The sequence below is a fragment of the Bos mutus genome, chromosome 18 (assembly GCF_027580195.1).
Source record: "Bos mutus isolate GX-2022 chromosome 18, NWIPB_WYAK_1.1, whole genome shotgun sequence".
Classification (NCBI taxonomy): domain Eukaryota; kingdom Metazoa; phylum Chordata; class Mammalia; order Artiodactyla; family Bovidae; genus Bos; species Bos mutus.
In genome coordinates, this window is record NC_091634.1 from 17,761,198 (window position 1) to 17,774,785 (window position 13,588).

The following is a 13,588-nucleotide window of genomic DNA, read 5'->3' on the forward strand; positions in this document are numbered from 1 at the left end:
AATTCCACTGTCCATCACCAGTACTAAAAATATGCCCAGAAATATATATACTCTTACTTGAACAAATATTTCGCCCAGACAATGCAATGAATAGGTTCTGAAGGTGTGTTACGAATTGTACAGCCAGGAAAAGTTCTCTGGGTTGGTTTGGGATGGCATTCGTAACACTCGGTCACACCCTGCAAAGTAAAGATGTGAGAAAAACATTTAACCAATGACAGTGGCTTCTCAATACTGTAATTCATTCTTTCATTTACATTCCAACTATCAAGAAAATTTTAAAATATTAGTGACTCCCAAAATCCTTACTTTACAGATAAGAAACTCTAACATAAAACCTAATTGAATCTACCAGTCACAGCTAAGACTAAGCCAGGACTCTTGATTCCTGGCCCAGTGAGGAGAAAACACAAGTTTACCTTGATCATAGTGAATAGAGAAACTACTGGAAAGACAAATAACAGCTTTCCAACCAATTATCTTCCAAAGTTGTAAAACTCTATTATTTAAATATTATTTATAGCTTTACCTTATAAGGTCCTAAAGATTAAGTGAATTTAAAGCATTTAATTTCTAGAGCTAACCAGATGCATGGAAAAAATCTTAGGTATTGCTAAACCAAATACTCTTCATTTCATTGCTAAAGGGTTATGTTTAAATCTATACTGTCGGAATGAAGTCTACAACACCTGTGATAATTTTTCAAAACTTCAAATGAATATTCTTCATTCTGGCAGTTCTCTATCTCAGTCTTAATACATACTAGTGTCTCAGTAATGGATCACGGTAATAAGCAATGTCTTCCTAATAATTGTTAAAGACCCCAAACCTGCAAATACTGTTTTAATAAAAATTGCAGCAGATCCAGGGTTTTCTCCATAATGCCATTTCTGGTGTTCTTCCAACATGCTTTCTTGAGGCCAGCCATATAGCAAGCAGTGCATCCCTCATAAATTAATATTTACAAGTCTTTGTAGAATGATATGAATTAAACTCCCAAAGAGTAATACTAAACACTAAAAACAACTGAAGCAGAGCCACAATTTTCGGTTTGGATAAATTGCCGAACAGACAAAAGTATCAAATTTCAAGTAGAGTATATAATTTCTTTTAGTTTTAAAACCTGCAAATGATTCTTCCAATGTATCTGTTTAATTTCTTAAAAGTTAAGAGAAAAAAAATTTGAGCAGAAAATGAATAACAATACTAAGATTATAGAAAACTGAGTTATGAACATACAGGTACTTGTTCTTACTCTTTAGTTTTATCTAAATACCTGAAATACTTCACAAATAGACCAAAAAATTTTTTCAAAGTACTCTAGACTATAAATCTGGACTCTAGCCAAAACTAACTTTTTAGAAGCTGGTTTAGCATACATCAACATGTCATGTAGTCTCTTATGCTTGCCAACCTAAGGATTTTAAGACACAAGCTACATTTTAATACATGCAAGGATTTTACTACATAAGATCTTTGCCTGTACTCTTTCGTACCTTTATAGCATCCTAAGTTTTAGAGGAGCACAAAAAAAAATCCTTACATTCTGGAGGCTGACAAACCCATGTAATACATAGCCAAAGTTTACTTCTTCCCTCCTTAGATCAGATCAGTCGCTCAGTTGTGTCCGACTCTTTGCGACCCCATGAATCACAGCACACCAGGCCTCCCTGTCCATCACCAACTCCCGGAGTTCACTCAGACTCACGTCCATCGAGTCAGTGATGCCATCCAGCCATCTCATCCTCTGTCGTCCCCGTCTCTCGCCCCCAATCCCTCCCAGCATCAGTCTTTACCAGTGAGTCAACTCTTCCCATGAGGTGGCCAAAGTACTGGAGTTTCAGCTTTAGCATCATTCCTTCCAAAGAAATCCCAGGGCTGATCTCCTTCAGAATGGACTGGTTGGATCTCCTTGCAGTCCAAGGGACTCTCGAGTCTTCTCCAACACCACACTTCAAAAGCATCAATTCTTCGGCGCTCAGCTTTCTTCACAGTCCAACTCTCACAACCATACATGACCACAAGAAAAACCATAGCCTTGACTAGACGGACCTTTGTTGGCAAAGTAATGTCTCTGCTTTTCAATATGCTATCTAGGTTGGTCATAACTTTCCTTCCAAGGAGTAAGTGTCTTTTAATTTCATAGCTGCAGCCACCATCTGCAGTGATTTTGGAGCCCAGAAAAATAAAGTCTGACACTGTTTCCATTGCTTCCCCATCTACTTCCCATGAAGGGATGGGACCGGATGCCATGATCTTCGTTTTCTGAATGCTGAGCTTTAAGCCAACTTTTTCACTCTCCACTTTCACTTTCATCAAGAGGCTTTTTAGTTCCTCTTCACTTTCTGCCATAAGGGTGGTGTCATCTGCATATCTGAGGTTATTGATATTTCTCCCGGCAATCTTGATTCCAGCTTGTGTTTCTTCCAGTCCAGCGTTTCTCATGATGTACTCTGCATAGAAGTTAAATAAACAGGATGACAGTATACAGCCTTGACGAACTCCTTTTCCTATTTGCAATCAGTCTGTTGTTCCATGTCCAGTTCTAACTGTTGCTTCCTGACCTGCATACAGATTTCTCAAGAGGCAGATCAGGTGGTCTGGGTATTTCCATCTCTTTCAGAATTTTCCACAGTTTATTGTGATCCACACAGTCAAAGGCTTTGGCATAGTCAATAAAGCAGAAATAGATGCTTTTCTGGAACTCTTGCTTTTTCCATGATCCAGCGGATATTGGCAATTTGATCTCTGGTTCCTCTGCCTTTTCTAAAACCAGCTTGAACATCAGGAAGTTCACGATTCACATATTGCTGAAGCCTGGCTTGGAGAATTTTGAGCATTACTTTACTAGCGTGTGAGATGAGTGCAATTGTGCGGTAGTTTGAGCATTCTTTGGCTCCTTAAGGTCCCAAATAAATATAAATAAGCATTCCCTCCTTAAGGTCCCAAATAAATATTTGGGGAGCAAAAATAAACAAAAAGATGTTCTTTACCTTTTTGATAGTGGTTACTTGCCCAAGATAACCAGCAGTTCCACTCTCAATAAGAGGGACATCAGCTGCTAGACACATTCTATTAACATGGTTGCGGGCAGCTGGAAGAAAAATACTAGTTAACAGGAGTTCATAAAAAAAAAAGATTACATAGTTACCTGTAATCAGAATCAAATTTACCCAAACCATTTTCTATTGTTTTTATTTCATGTACAATCCTCTTACAACTATAACCAGAATAATACAACTATTATAGACATTTAAGAGACAGGCAACAGTAAAATTTCTAACATAAGAAATTCGTATTATAAATTTACTATATGAGAAGCACCCCTATATACTACTTTTTAATACCAAAGTGCCATCTTCCTCTTCTACTGCTGTGGCTACCTTCTATTAAACTTGGCTAAAACATTGTTTTAATGTTTTTTTTTACAAGCCCTTAACTTGCTCTTATTCTACTAAAATTATCAGACAATACATGGAAGTGAACAGAGAATACGGAATATCAACTTGGAACTATTAAGGCAGTTTAAGATTGGGGGGGGGGGGCGGGAAACAAGATTAAGGGAACAAAGATGAGTCTGGTTAAAAGAGTTATCCTGCCTCTTTCTTATGCTACTTTGTATGTCTTTTCTTTTGATATTTCTGACCTGAAATTGTTACAAACTCACTTGACAGATGTACTTTTACATGTGGAAGTAATTACAGAAAAGGACTAAGTATTTTCATTCCACATTTCAGACACACAGATCTGTTAACAATAACTGGCTATACAGTATTTGATATATGAAATATCACCAACTTGTACAAGCTTAAATGGTGTAAAATGTGTACACGCAACAGGAGCCAGTCTGGTATCTCACAGCACCAGATATACCAAAACTAATTCAAGAGCCATGACTTCCATAACTTTGGCATCCTGCTGCCTTACTCTCAAATCAGTGGTTTTTAGCCCTAATTGACCTTTAGATCATCTGGGGAACTATGAAAAAAATATGATCATTAGGTCGCACTTACAGAGTCTGATTTAATTGGCCTTGGGTGAAATCTGGACCCTGATATTTCTTAGATCTCCACATAAAGAAAGGGAGTCACTGTGCTTAAGTGCTGGGGTAATGCGGAACAAACAAACATGCACACAACATTCGCAGCCATCCTCTTTCGTGATTTCAGCTTCCCCTATTTCACAGCAGTTCCAGTTAAAATTACAATCAAATGGCAATCTTTAAACCTGATCTTACTTTCCTTTAGCTCTTTTAAGATCTAACTTGTAAGGAAATATTTTAATTAACACTAATTGAATAAACAACCTTGTTACGGAAGAGAGGAAATACTTAAAATTATTAAAATAATCTCACCTCTGTTATCTAAAGCATTCATAACCAATATAAATTGTCGAAAAAATTCCACATTATAGTCAGGGCTACAAAGTAAAACAAAAAAAAGTCACCAAAACAACTGGCCTTATACATGAGCTTTACAGAATAAAACAGGGTACTAAAAAGCATATTAAACTAATAACAGTGCAAAAATAACTGGTATTAGGGGTCTCTACCATATATACATAAGTCTGACTATTCCCAAATACCATCAACAGATTTAAAAGAAATTATTTCCCCTTAATCCCTGTGAATAACTACACATCCTTTTTGGCCAGTTACCTTGGGCACTGAGCAGAAAACCCAAACTGGCACGACTTACAAGTCCCACCAGGCCTTCTTGGGGCAGCAAGTGCCTGGGAACATACAAAGAATACATTCCCAGGATCTGCCTAGCCTGTGGCTTCACCTCACATGGTCAAGATCAGCAGGGTTCAGGCCCCTAGGGTCCCTGCTTTTAGCAGCACTGGGAAAGCAACACAGGGTAAGAAGGTTGCAGGGCTATCAGCAAGCTTGTAGAGCAAACATCCAGAGAATTAAAAGGAACCTGGAGACATAAATTCCCTGAGAAAGCGTAAGGCTGTCTTTAATTCCAGGCCTCAAACAAGAACTCATTGTTTTTAATACCATTTATACTTGTTAGCCAGACAACAACTACAGATAAAGGATATTTTAGACACAGAGTTCCTTTGCCCCAACACCTCCAAAATTATGTATTTATTCTAAGTAGAGATCAGAGAATACTTCTGTACCATCAGATTTACTGCCCCATCACAATCCCCAATGTTATATTATAGAACTCAGCCCTAATAAACAAATTATTTGTGGGGGGAACCTTTTAAACTTAGAAAGGCTGTAGCTGAAGTCGACCGGAATGAGTAATATATTTAGAAAGGTCTGAATCATCATATATAATGATTTTTCATAGAATTATCTTTAAAACAGGAGTGTAAGTTCCTTTTAAGTTTTCATAAGTTATTTATGATTTATTGAAAGTATTAAAGTATCTCACTTCTTATTAAAGTATCTCACTTCTTATCTAAATCATTCAAACCATATGTGTCTGTGTATGAATATATACATATGTATATACAAATATACTGCTAAAACAATGCCACTTATCTTATGTGGGCATAACCTACTGCATTTTCATTATTCCAGAAAAACATTTTTTTAGAAAGGAGAATGACTTTGAGTTCATATATTTAGCTAATAAAAATATACTTTGAAGGTTTAATTAAAAATTCACAGCAAATGCAATTTTGTGACATAATAATCAGAGCATACTTCATAATGCTGTCATGGTAGGCTACGATATTAGCTTTCGGGTAAAACTGCAGGACACTCTCTTTGGCAACCTGGAAAAACAAAAAACACTAAATTACTAATGTACTAAATTACTATAACAATTCTAATTATATACAAAATCTATTTATGGCAGACAACTGCTACTTCACCTTATATAATATTTATATTAAAAATAAAATACAAAAATGTAACAGGAAAACTTCAACAAGATTAAGCTATATACACCTACTTATAAACTAACAGGACAGATGCCTCCTCTCACACACACTTGTACATGAATGGCCAGCTTCAGCAAAAGTATTAAATGCTTTAACCAAGTATCATTCACCCATTCAACGACTATTTACTAAATATCCTCCATATATCAGAATTTGTATATGGCACTTGGTGAATAAAAGTGACATATATCAAATAACCATCTAGATAAACGTAACTACAAACTATGATAATGATACACAGAAAAAGCAGAGATTGTAATGAAAGGAAGATCTGATTTAGAGATTTAGGAAAGAACTAGAGAAAATGTGAAAAATGAAAACAGGAAAAGAGTGAAAGTTCACGCAAAAGGCTGAGAAAAAAGCAAAGGCAAAAGGTATTTCAAAACCTTGAATCAAGATGGAACATTCAAGGAACTAAAGAAAGGTCAGAATGGCAAGAACTCAGGGGACGCTGTCTTCTTTTAAAGTGAACAATGGCCTAAGTTGTAGCTTCACCTGCCCAAAATACAGAAGCCAACCTCTGGGGAACGTAGGACACAAGGCTCACTCTAAGTAAACACTCCGAAATTTAAGCAAGAAGGGGATACCATTTACAGGGTCAGGAAAAGCACTTATCTTCTCTGCAGACAAAAAAAGGAGAGCACAGCCTTCAGTCCTTTACTAGACAGATCTTTCTATTCTTCATAATCCCTCAGCTGAAAAAGAGACGGCTTCCCCCATATTCTCCCTCCTACTAGAAACCCCAAGTTAATCTAATGCCATAAATAGAAGATCCCCCAAGGGCAGAAATAATAATGAACAGATAAATAGAAACAATATGAGAAAAACAATTACCTGGGCCTTTGATCTTCCAACATGTTTCTTTTGAAACAAAAACTGCCTGTTGAGGTTGCTGACATCAATAGTATCCAGATCAATCTACAAATACAAAGACCAGAAAAATCACCAGTTTCCTGGTATGTTTGAGCAATAAATATCACTATTCTCTGCATCCATAACCCAAAACTTTTGGTATTTGCTACATTAGTGGAGAAAAGGCTCTTAATACCAAAGTGTTAAATTGATTAAATAATTTAATACATATTAAAAAAAAGGTTTAATTTCAAAGATAACATCCTCCCTCCCCTCAAAAAACTGATTCTTCATTTGCTTGTTTAATCATCCTGGCAAATATGTTAGGAAATTACTCAGATGGCACAGAATTATGTTGAAAATGCATTAAATTTTTTTCTTTTTTTCCTTTCAATTTCCATCACTTCTCTATAAATCTCATCAATTACTCTTTCAAATCCAATATAATAAACTGTGCCTTATTCTTTTTTTTTAATGATATTTGACAAACAGATTTATTGAATTTTTACCACGTTCTTTAATTCAGAAGTCCTTACCCATCCACAATTTTATTTACAATTATTACCTTAGGCCTGTGGAGGGAACCTTCTACACAAGGTTAAGTGTCTCATGTTTTAAGTCTTACCTAATTGCTGTTTAGACGTTAAATACAAGGGAAGAATAAATAATTATAACTAAAACCACTTTCATTCCATTTCAATAAATTTATATGAAAGGTATTCAAATGTTCTGTATAACATCCATGGTTTTGGCTATAATTTGTGAAAATTACCAGTACATATAATCACATAACATTTTTTTATTCGTGCTTTCTAAATTACTACAAAAATCAAACCAAATAAAAAAAGATCAACATTTATTTCTCAGGTATCCCAACTCAATGTCTGTAACAAAATGAACCTTTTAAAGGAGTATCAGCTATGCCACATTTATATTTGGGATTTGTGATACAGAACTGAATGCAAAGACAAACCCTATAAAAACCAAAGGAAAATGCATAAATGCTTTTCCCTCGTCACTTATTTATTAGTTCAGTCGGTCATCTCTAATTCCATGTTTCCACTACACCTTAAAAAGTTATAAACTCACAACCAAATTGTAGGTTACAACTCCAAACCTCATAAGTTTACATAACAGAAATAACCTGACTCAAAATTGCAGTAGATTCTCGCCACTGCACACCAATGCAAAAGTTAAAATCCTAACCAATACCTTTAACGAAATAATCTATGGTAATAAAAATGATTGTCACGCAAATTGTCTGTACCCAGGAGAGAGGAGCGTAAGCCCCAAAGGAGTCCTACCAGTTGCCTGGCGACCCAAAGTAAGTTACCAAACTGCATCTCACTTTTCCTCTTGTTAAAAATAAAATGGGATGAAAACAGCGTTTACAAAGCCTATGGTAGCACTGAAGATTAAATACGTTAAGGCGAGTAAAAACCTCAGGAGAGAGTCGGGATCGAGACAAGCACTCAGTAGGTCCTGATTGTTATTACCGCGCCGTACTCTGCTCTGGATATTGAGTTAAGAGGGACTTTGAATTGAACACTCGCAACATCCTCAAGGGACTGGAAACAACCATCTCTTGCCTCCCGTTCAAACTGGGATACCGCTCTGAAGCGAAAGCACGAGGGCTCCTCCACTCCCCAGAGCCGCCACAAATTGGCGGGGCGTGTGGGGGTGGGATGGGGGGAGGCCCGCCGCAAGACGCCCGGAAGACCCGGGCCCTCGGCCTCAGCGTGCGGAGCGGGCCCGGCGTGCGGCAAGGCCCGCCCCGTCGCTGTGGAAGACCTCCCTCCCCGTGGACAGCCACGACCCTGGGGCCTCTGGGTCTGGCCCCGTGCTCGCAGCTCCAGTCCCGACTTCCGGGCCCCAAGCCCCCCGACCCCGGCTCCACGGCCCGCCATTCAGCCCGCGCGCACGCCTGGCCCTCACCAGGTCGATGTGGGAGAAGCCGGTGAGCACGAGGTTTTTGAGGAGCTCGCAGCCGATGCCTCCCGCCCCCACCACCAGGACCCGGCCCCCGGCCACGGCCTCAGCCAGTTCCCGGGGCAGCCCCCTCGACAGTGCCATGGCGGGACGACCACGAGCCGCGGCGGAGGCGGAGGCGGGAGAAGTGAGCCGCGGCCGGAAGCAGGTGGGGGAGGGGCGGCCCAGCTTCCGTTCCTGCGCACTTCGGCCGCCTATCGGCGCCGAGTGGGCGGAGCCCGAGGGTGTGGCCAGTCCGCCGGCCCCGGACAGGGCTGGGCTGTGAGCGAAGGGCTTCACACCTCCGTTAGTAGTGTTTCTCAGCGACGCGCACCGCCGGGTCTTCGGCCTAAGTAGCCTAAGGATGGTGTTTGGCCTGGGATTTGGAACTCCCGACCAAAACTTCTAACAGATTAGAAAACTGATGTCCCTCTATGTAAAGAGCTCTTACAAATTAACAAGAAAATGAATGTCACACAAAAAATACAGGCAATAGATGTGAAGGACACTCACGAAGTGAGTGGGCAATATGATCAATATTGAAATTTCATCAAAGACAGGCAAAATAGTTTTCAAACGCTTTTCACCCATTGAACGGCAAAAACAGTGTAACACTTTTGTTAGGCACTCCCACACACTGCAGGTATACTAAGGCAAAGCTTTCTAGAGAGTATTGTGGCAATTGATACAAAAAAACCCTAAAATTGTGCATAGCTTTTGATTCATTCTTTCCAATTCGAGGAATTTATCCAATGGCAATTATCACTGGTTAAAAAAAATAATTAAATTGGAATAGAGAGGCAGATGAAAAGAATGGACTTGTGGACTCAGCAGGTGAAGGGGAGGGTGGGATGAATTGAGAACATAGTATTGACATATACACACCACCATGTGTGAAATAGTGGAAAGCGGCTGTATAACACAAAGAGCTGGATGCATACTTTTCTTTTTTTGAAAAATACTTTGCAGCATATGTGTAATGAAGTAAAGGCCTCTTGTGCCCCAAGCAAAAAAAGCCAAACTCTAACAGTGTAAATTTGTAGACTAGCCACCCCACGCCCGAGGAGCGGAGGCTGGGCCGAGAGGAGCTACTCCACGTTCAAGGTCAGGAGGGGCCGCCATGAGGAGATACCCCTCGTCCAAGGTAAGGAGCAGCGGCTGTGCTTTTCTGGAGCAGCTGTGAAGAGATACCCCACGTCTAAGGTAAGAGAAACCCAAGTAAGACGGTAGGTGTTGCAAGAGGGCATCAGAGGGCAGATACACTGAAACCATAATCACAGAAAGCTAGTCAATCTGATCACACTGACCACAGCCTTGTCTAACTCAATGAGACTAAGCCATGCACAGTATGAAAAGGCAAAATGATAGGATACTGAAAGAGGAATTCCCCAGGTCGGTAGGTGCCCAATATGCTACTGGAGATCAGTGGAGAAATAACTCCAGAAAGAATGAAGGGATGGAGCCAAAAGAGGGGACGACAGAGGATGAGATGGCTGGATGGTATCACTGACTTGATGGACATGAGTGGGTAAACTCCAGGAGTTGGTGATGGACAGGGAGGCCTGGTGTGCTGTGATTCATGGGGTCGCAGAATCGGACACGACTGAGCGACTGAACTGAACTGAACTGAAAGACTTATTGCAGGGTGTCAAGCAAGGAAGTGGGAGGCAAGCCTCAGGTCCCTTCAACTTGGTTTTTGAGTTAGGGGATTTTTTTAAGGGGAAGAACAAAGAGGGATTAATCATCACCTTGTGACATTTTTAAATAGTAGTTTGGGGAGTTAGGATATGTCTGCTAAGTCACTTCAGTCGTTTCCGACTCTGTGTGACCCCATAGATGGCAGCCCACCAGCCTCCCCCGTCCCTGGGATTCTCCAGGCAAGAACACTGGAGTGGGTTGCCATTTCCTTCTCCAATGTATGAAAGTGAAAATTGAACGTGAAGTCGCTCAGTCGTGTCCGATTCTTAGCGACCCCATGGACTGCAGCCCACCAGGCTCCTCTGTCCATGGGATTTTCCAGGCAAGAGTATTGGAGTGGGGTGCCATTGCCTTCTCTGTAGGATATGTCTCTGGTTTACAATTCTCTGGCCACGTGGTCCATGCCTCAGGGATCTGTTAGCTCACCTTCCTCTGGAGAAACAACCTGAGTTTGTACCTTAACAATTGAGAGAGTTATTTCCTAGGCAGGTTGATAAGAAGTCTAGGGGTCCCCAAGGAGAGAGGGGTCTGGAATTCTCAAGGAGGAAGGAAGGACAAACTTTTTTTTCCTTCTCTACATTCCTTAGGATTATATAATAATAATGCATCCTGCCTGAGGACAGTCTCTGGATTAAACCTTCTGGCTAATTCTGTTATCTTAAAATGTAAATTATGGCAGTAGGTCTGGTGAGGTCTTTACAACCTCCAGACATTCTTTGGATTCACTGGAGTATATAACTTCATTGCTAACACTAGGGGGTACTCTTTCTGCCCCCTTCTGATGCCTATGTCAGAAGCTTTCTCTATCTCCTTTATACTTTAATAAAACTTTATTACACAAAAGCTCTGAGCAATCAAGCGTCGTCTCTGGCCCCAGATTGAATTCTTCTCCTCCAGGGGCCAAGAATCCCGGAGTCTTCACGTGATTCAACAACAACCTTTCACAATGACACCTATAATAGCAAGTTTACTACATTAATGAGGTTATCAACAACAGCAATTTTAGTCATCTGACTCTGGTTGATTAGTGTTCCGTTAGCATAGGACTGAGATCAGAGGAGGTTAAGAAAGGGAGTAAAGTTGTGGAGAGATTTATCATAAACTCAGTAAGGGAACTTGGTTTCAGGAGGCGGGGAGACTCGGTTTCAATTACAAGGTATGTCCTGGGAGAATACTGATGGGGGAAACACAACATAATGTTAAATGAAAGAGATATAAAGCCATGTAAGTGATTCAATTTTGTTAAAAAATTTTCTCAAATGGCAAGAAAATAACCATGGTTAGTATTTTTGTGTATTTATGTATGCTGGAATTGTGGACAATTTTTATTTCTTCTCTAAACTTTCCTGTATTTCCCAGATGCTCATGCTCCTCAAAGAAAATGTGAACTTTAAAATCAGAAAAAATTATTAAAAGAAAAAAGGAAAAGATGGTATAAAAGGAAAATCCAAATACAGTCATTATTGCTAAGAGAGCTCTCTAAAATGGAGCTGGAAGGCCACTGATAAAGTGTAACTTATGCAAGGCTTCCATAAGATCCCCTTATCTGTCTGTAGTGTCTATATCTTCTGGACTCCAAGGGCTTCCCTAGTGGCTCGGACAGTAAAGACTCCTTCTGCAATGTGGGAGACCGGGGCTCAATCCCTGGGTTGGGAAGATCCCCTGGAGAAGGAAATGGCAACCCACTCCAGTGTTCTTGCCTAGAGAATCCCCATGGACAGAGGAGCCTGGCAGGCTGTAGTCCATGGGGTCACAGACAATCAGACACCACTGAGTGACTAAGCACAGCATGGCAGTGAAGTCTGACCTTCTGACCACTCACTGTCCTAATGAAGGCATTCAAAACATCTGCCAGAAACTCAATGCTTATTACCCTTACCCAAATATAACTCATGACAGCCTATCTATCAGACCCTTACCCTAAAACAACTCGCGACCATCATCCCTAAAGGACAACTGTTTCCTTTCTTGTGTCAGAATACAGCCTCATGGCATTTGTCTTCATAAGCTCCTGATTCTCTTCCCTGGAACACTCTTTCCATTATACTCAAATCTGTGTCTTCTGAACTGTAACTTCTTTAAGATTTATTTATTTATTTATTTTGGGGGGCTGCACTGGGTCTTTATTGCTGCACATGGGCTTTCTCTAGTTGCGGTGGGGTGAGTGGGAGCTACTCTTTGTTGTAATGCATGGGCTTCGCATTGTGGTGGCTTCTCTTGTGGGAGGGCATGGGCTCTAGGGTGTGTGTGGACTTCAGGAGTTGCAGAATGTGGGCTCAGTAGTTGTGGCACATGGGCGTCCTTGCTCTGAAACGTGTGGGATATTCCTGGTCCAGGGGTCAAACACGTGTCCCTTGTATTGCAAGGCAGATTCTTAACCACTGGACCATGACTAAAGCTCCAAATTGCAATTCTTATAATGCCAAATACACTCTTTTCTTCGTTTTGTTGGTTGACAATGGAAAACAGAAGAAAATTGCTTTTGACTTCTCTGCTCTTTTTCATCAGTGATTGGTTCACCAAGCACCCACCAAGCTTGGTCTGTGAGGAGCACTCAGGCTGTGGTTCTGAACCATAAGGTAAAGGAAGGGCCAGGGAACCCAACCATGGCTTGGGTTGGTCGAGGGGCCGGGGGCACACCCTTGCATAGTACACTGCTGACGTCCCTTCCCTACCATTGGCCTGCCTCTTGTAAACAGACATTCTGCACAGGATGTTCACCTTCCTTCTCCCTCAAGACACGCAGTGGATAGAGCCACCTTCCTTTGCTTCTCTCCTGCCCACAGAACTGCACAGCTAATCCTACTCCTCAGGGCCTTGCTGGTATTTCTATTTTCAGATCTAGATCTTTGACACAGCATTTAAGTGGGTTCACACTGGACTTGTTTTCTCATGTCTTGCTTCCTTAACAATTATGTTACAAACATTATTTCTATTGGATGATGGGGATGCCTCTGCGATCTGTACTCTATTTAGATAAGATCTGATACAAACATGTATAACTAGATTCAAGAATGCATTTGGTTGGAAGCACAAATTGTCTCCACCTAAAAGAAACATGACACCTAAGTCATATCTGAAAATGGCTGTATCAACTGTTTAAAGCAACAATTATACCCCATCGTCTCATCAAAGGAGGGTACTCTCTGGCCATTTAAATAAATCCAAA

The 13,588-nt window shown here is 40.6% G+C and overlaps 1 protein-coding gene across 1 annotated transcript in view; it reads right to left on the reverse strand.

The window, feature by feature from the left end:
• UBA2 (ubiquitin like modifier activating enzyme 2) overlaps positions 1-9,695 on the reverse strand; it is a 33,576-nt gene extending 23,881 nt beyond the window's left edge. Inside the window, exons 1-6 of the mRNA XM_070387980.1 lie at positions 8,689-9,695; positions 6,736-6,819; positions 5,663-5,733; positions 4,355-4,419; positions 2,994-3,094; positions 58-179 (exon numbers count right to left, since the gene is read on the reverse strand). Of these exons, the coding sequence (XP_070244081.1) occupies positions 58-179; positions 2,994-3,094; positions 4,355-4,419; positions 5,663-5,733; positions 6,736-6,819; positions 8,689-8,826 (581 nt within the window). The 5' untranslated portion in view covers positions 8,827-9,695. The remainder of the gene's footprint in view (positions 1-57; positions 180-2,993; positions 3,095-4,354; positions 4,420-5,662; positions 5,734-6,735; positions 6,820-8,688) is intronic.
• Between the last annotated feature and the right edge of the window lie 3,893 nt (positions 9,696-13,588).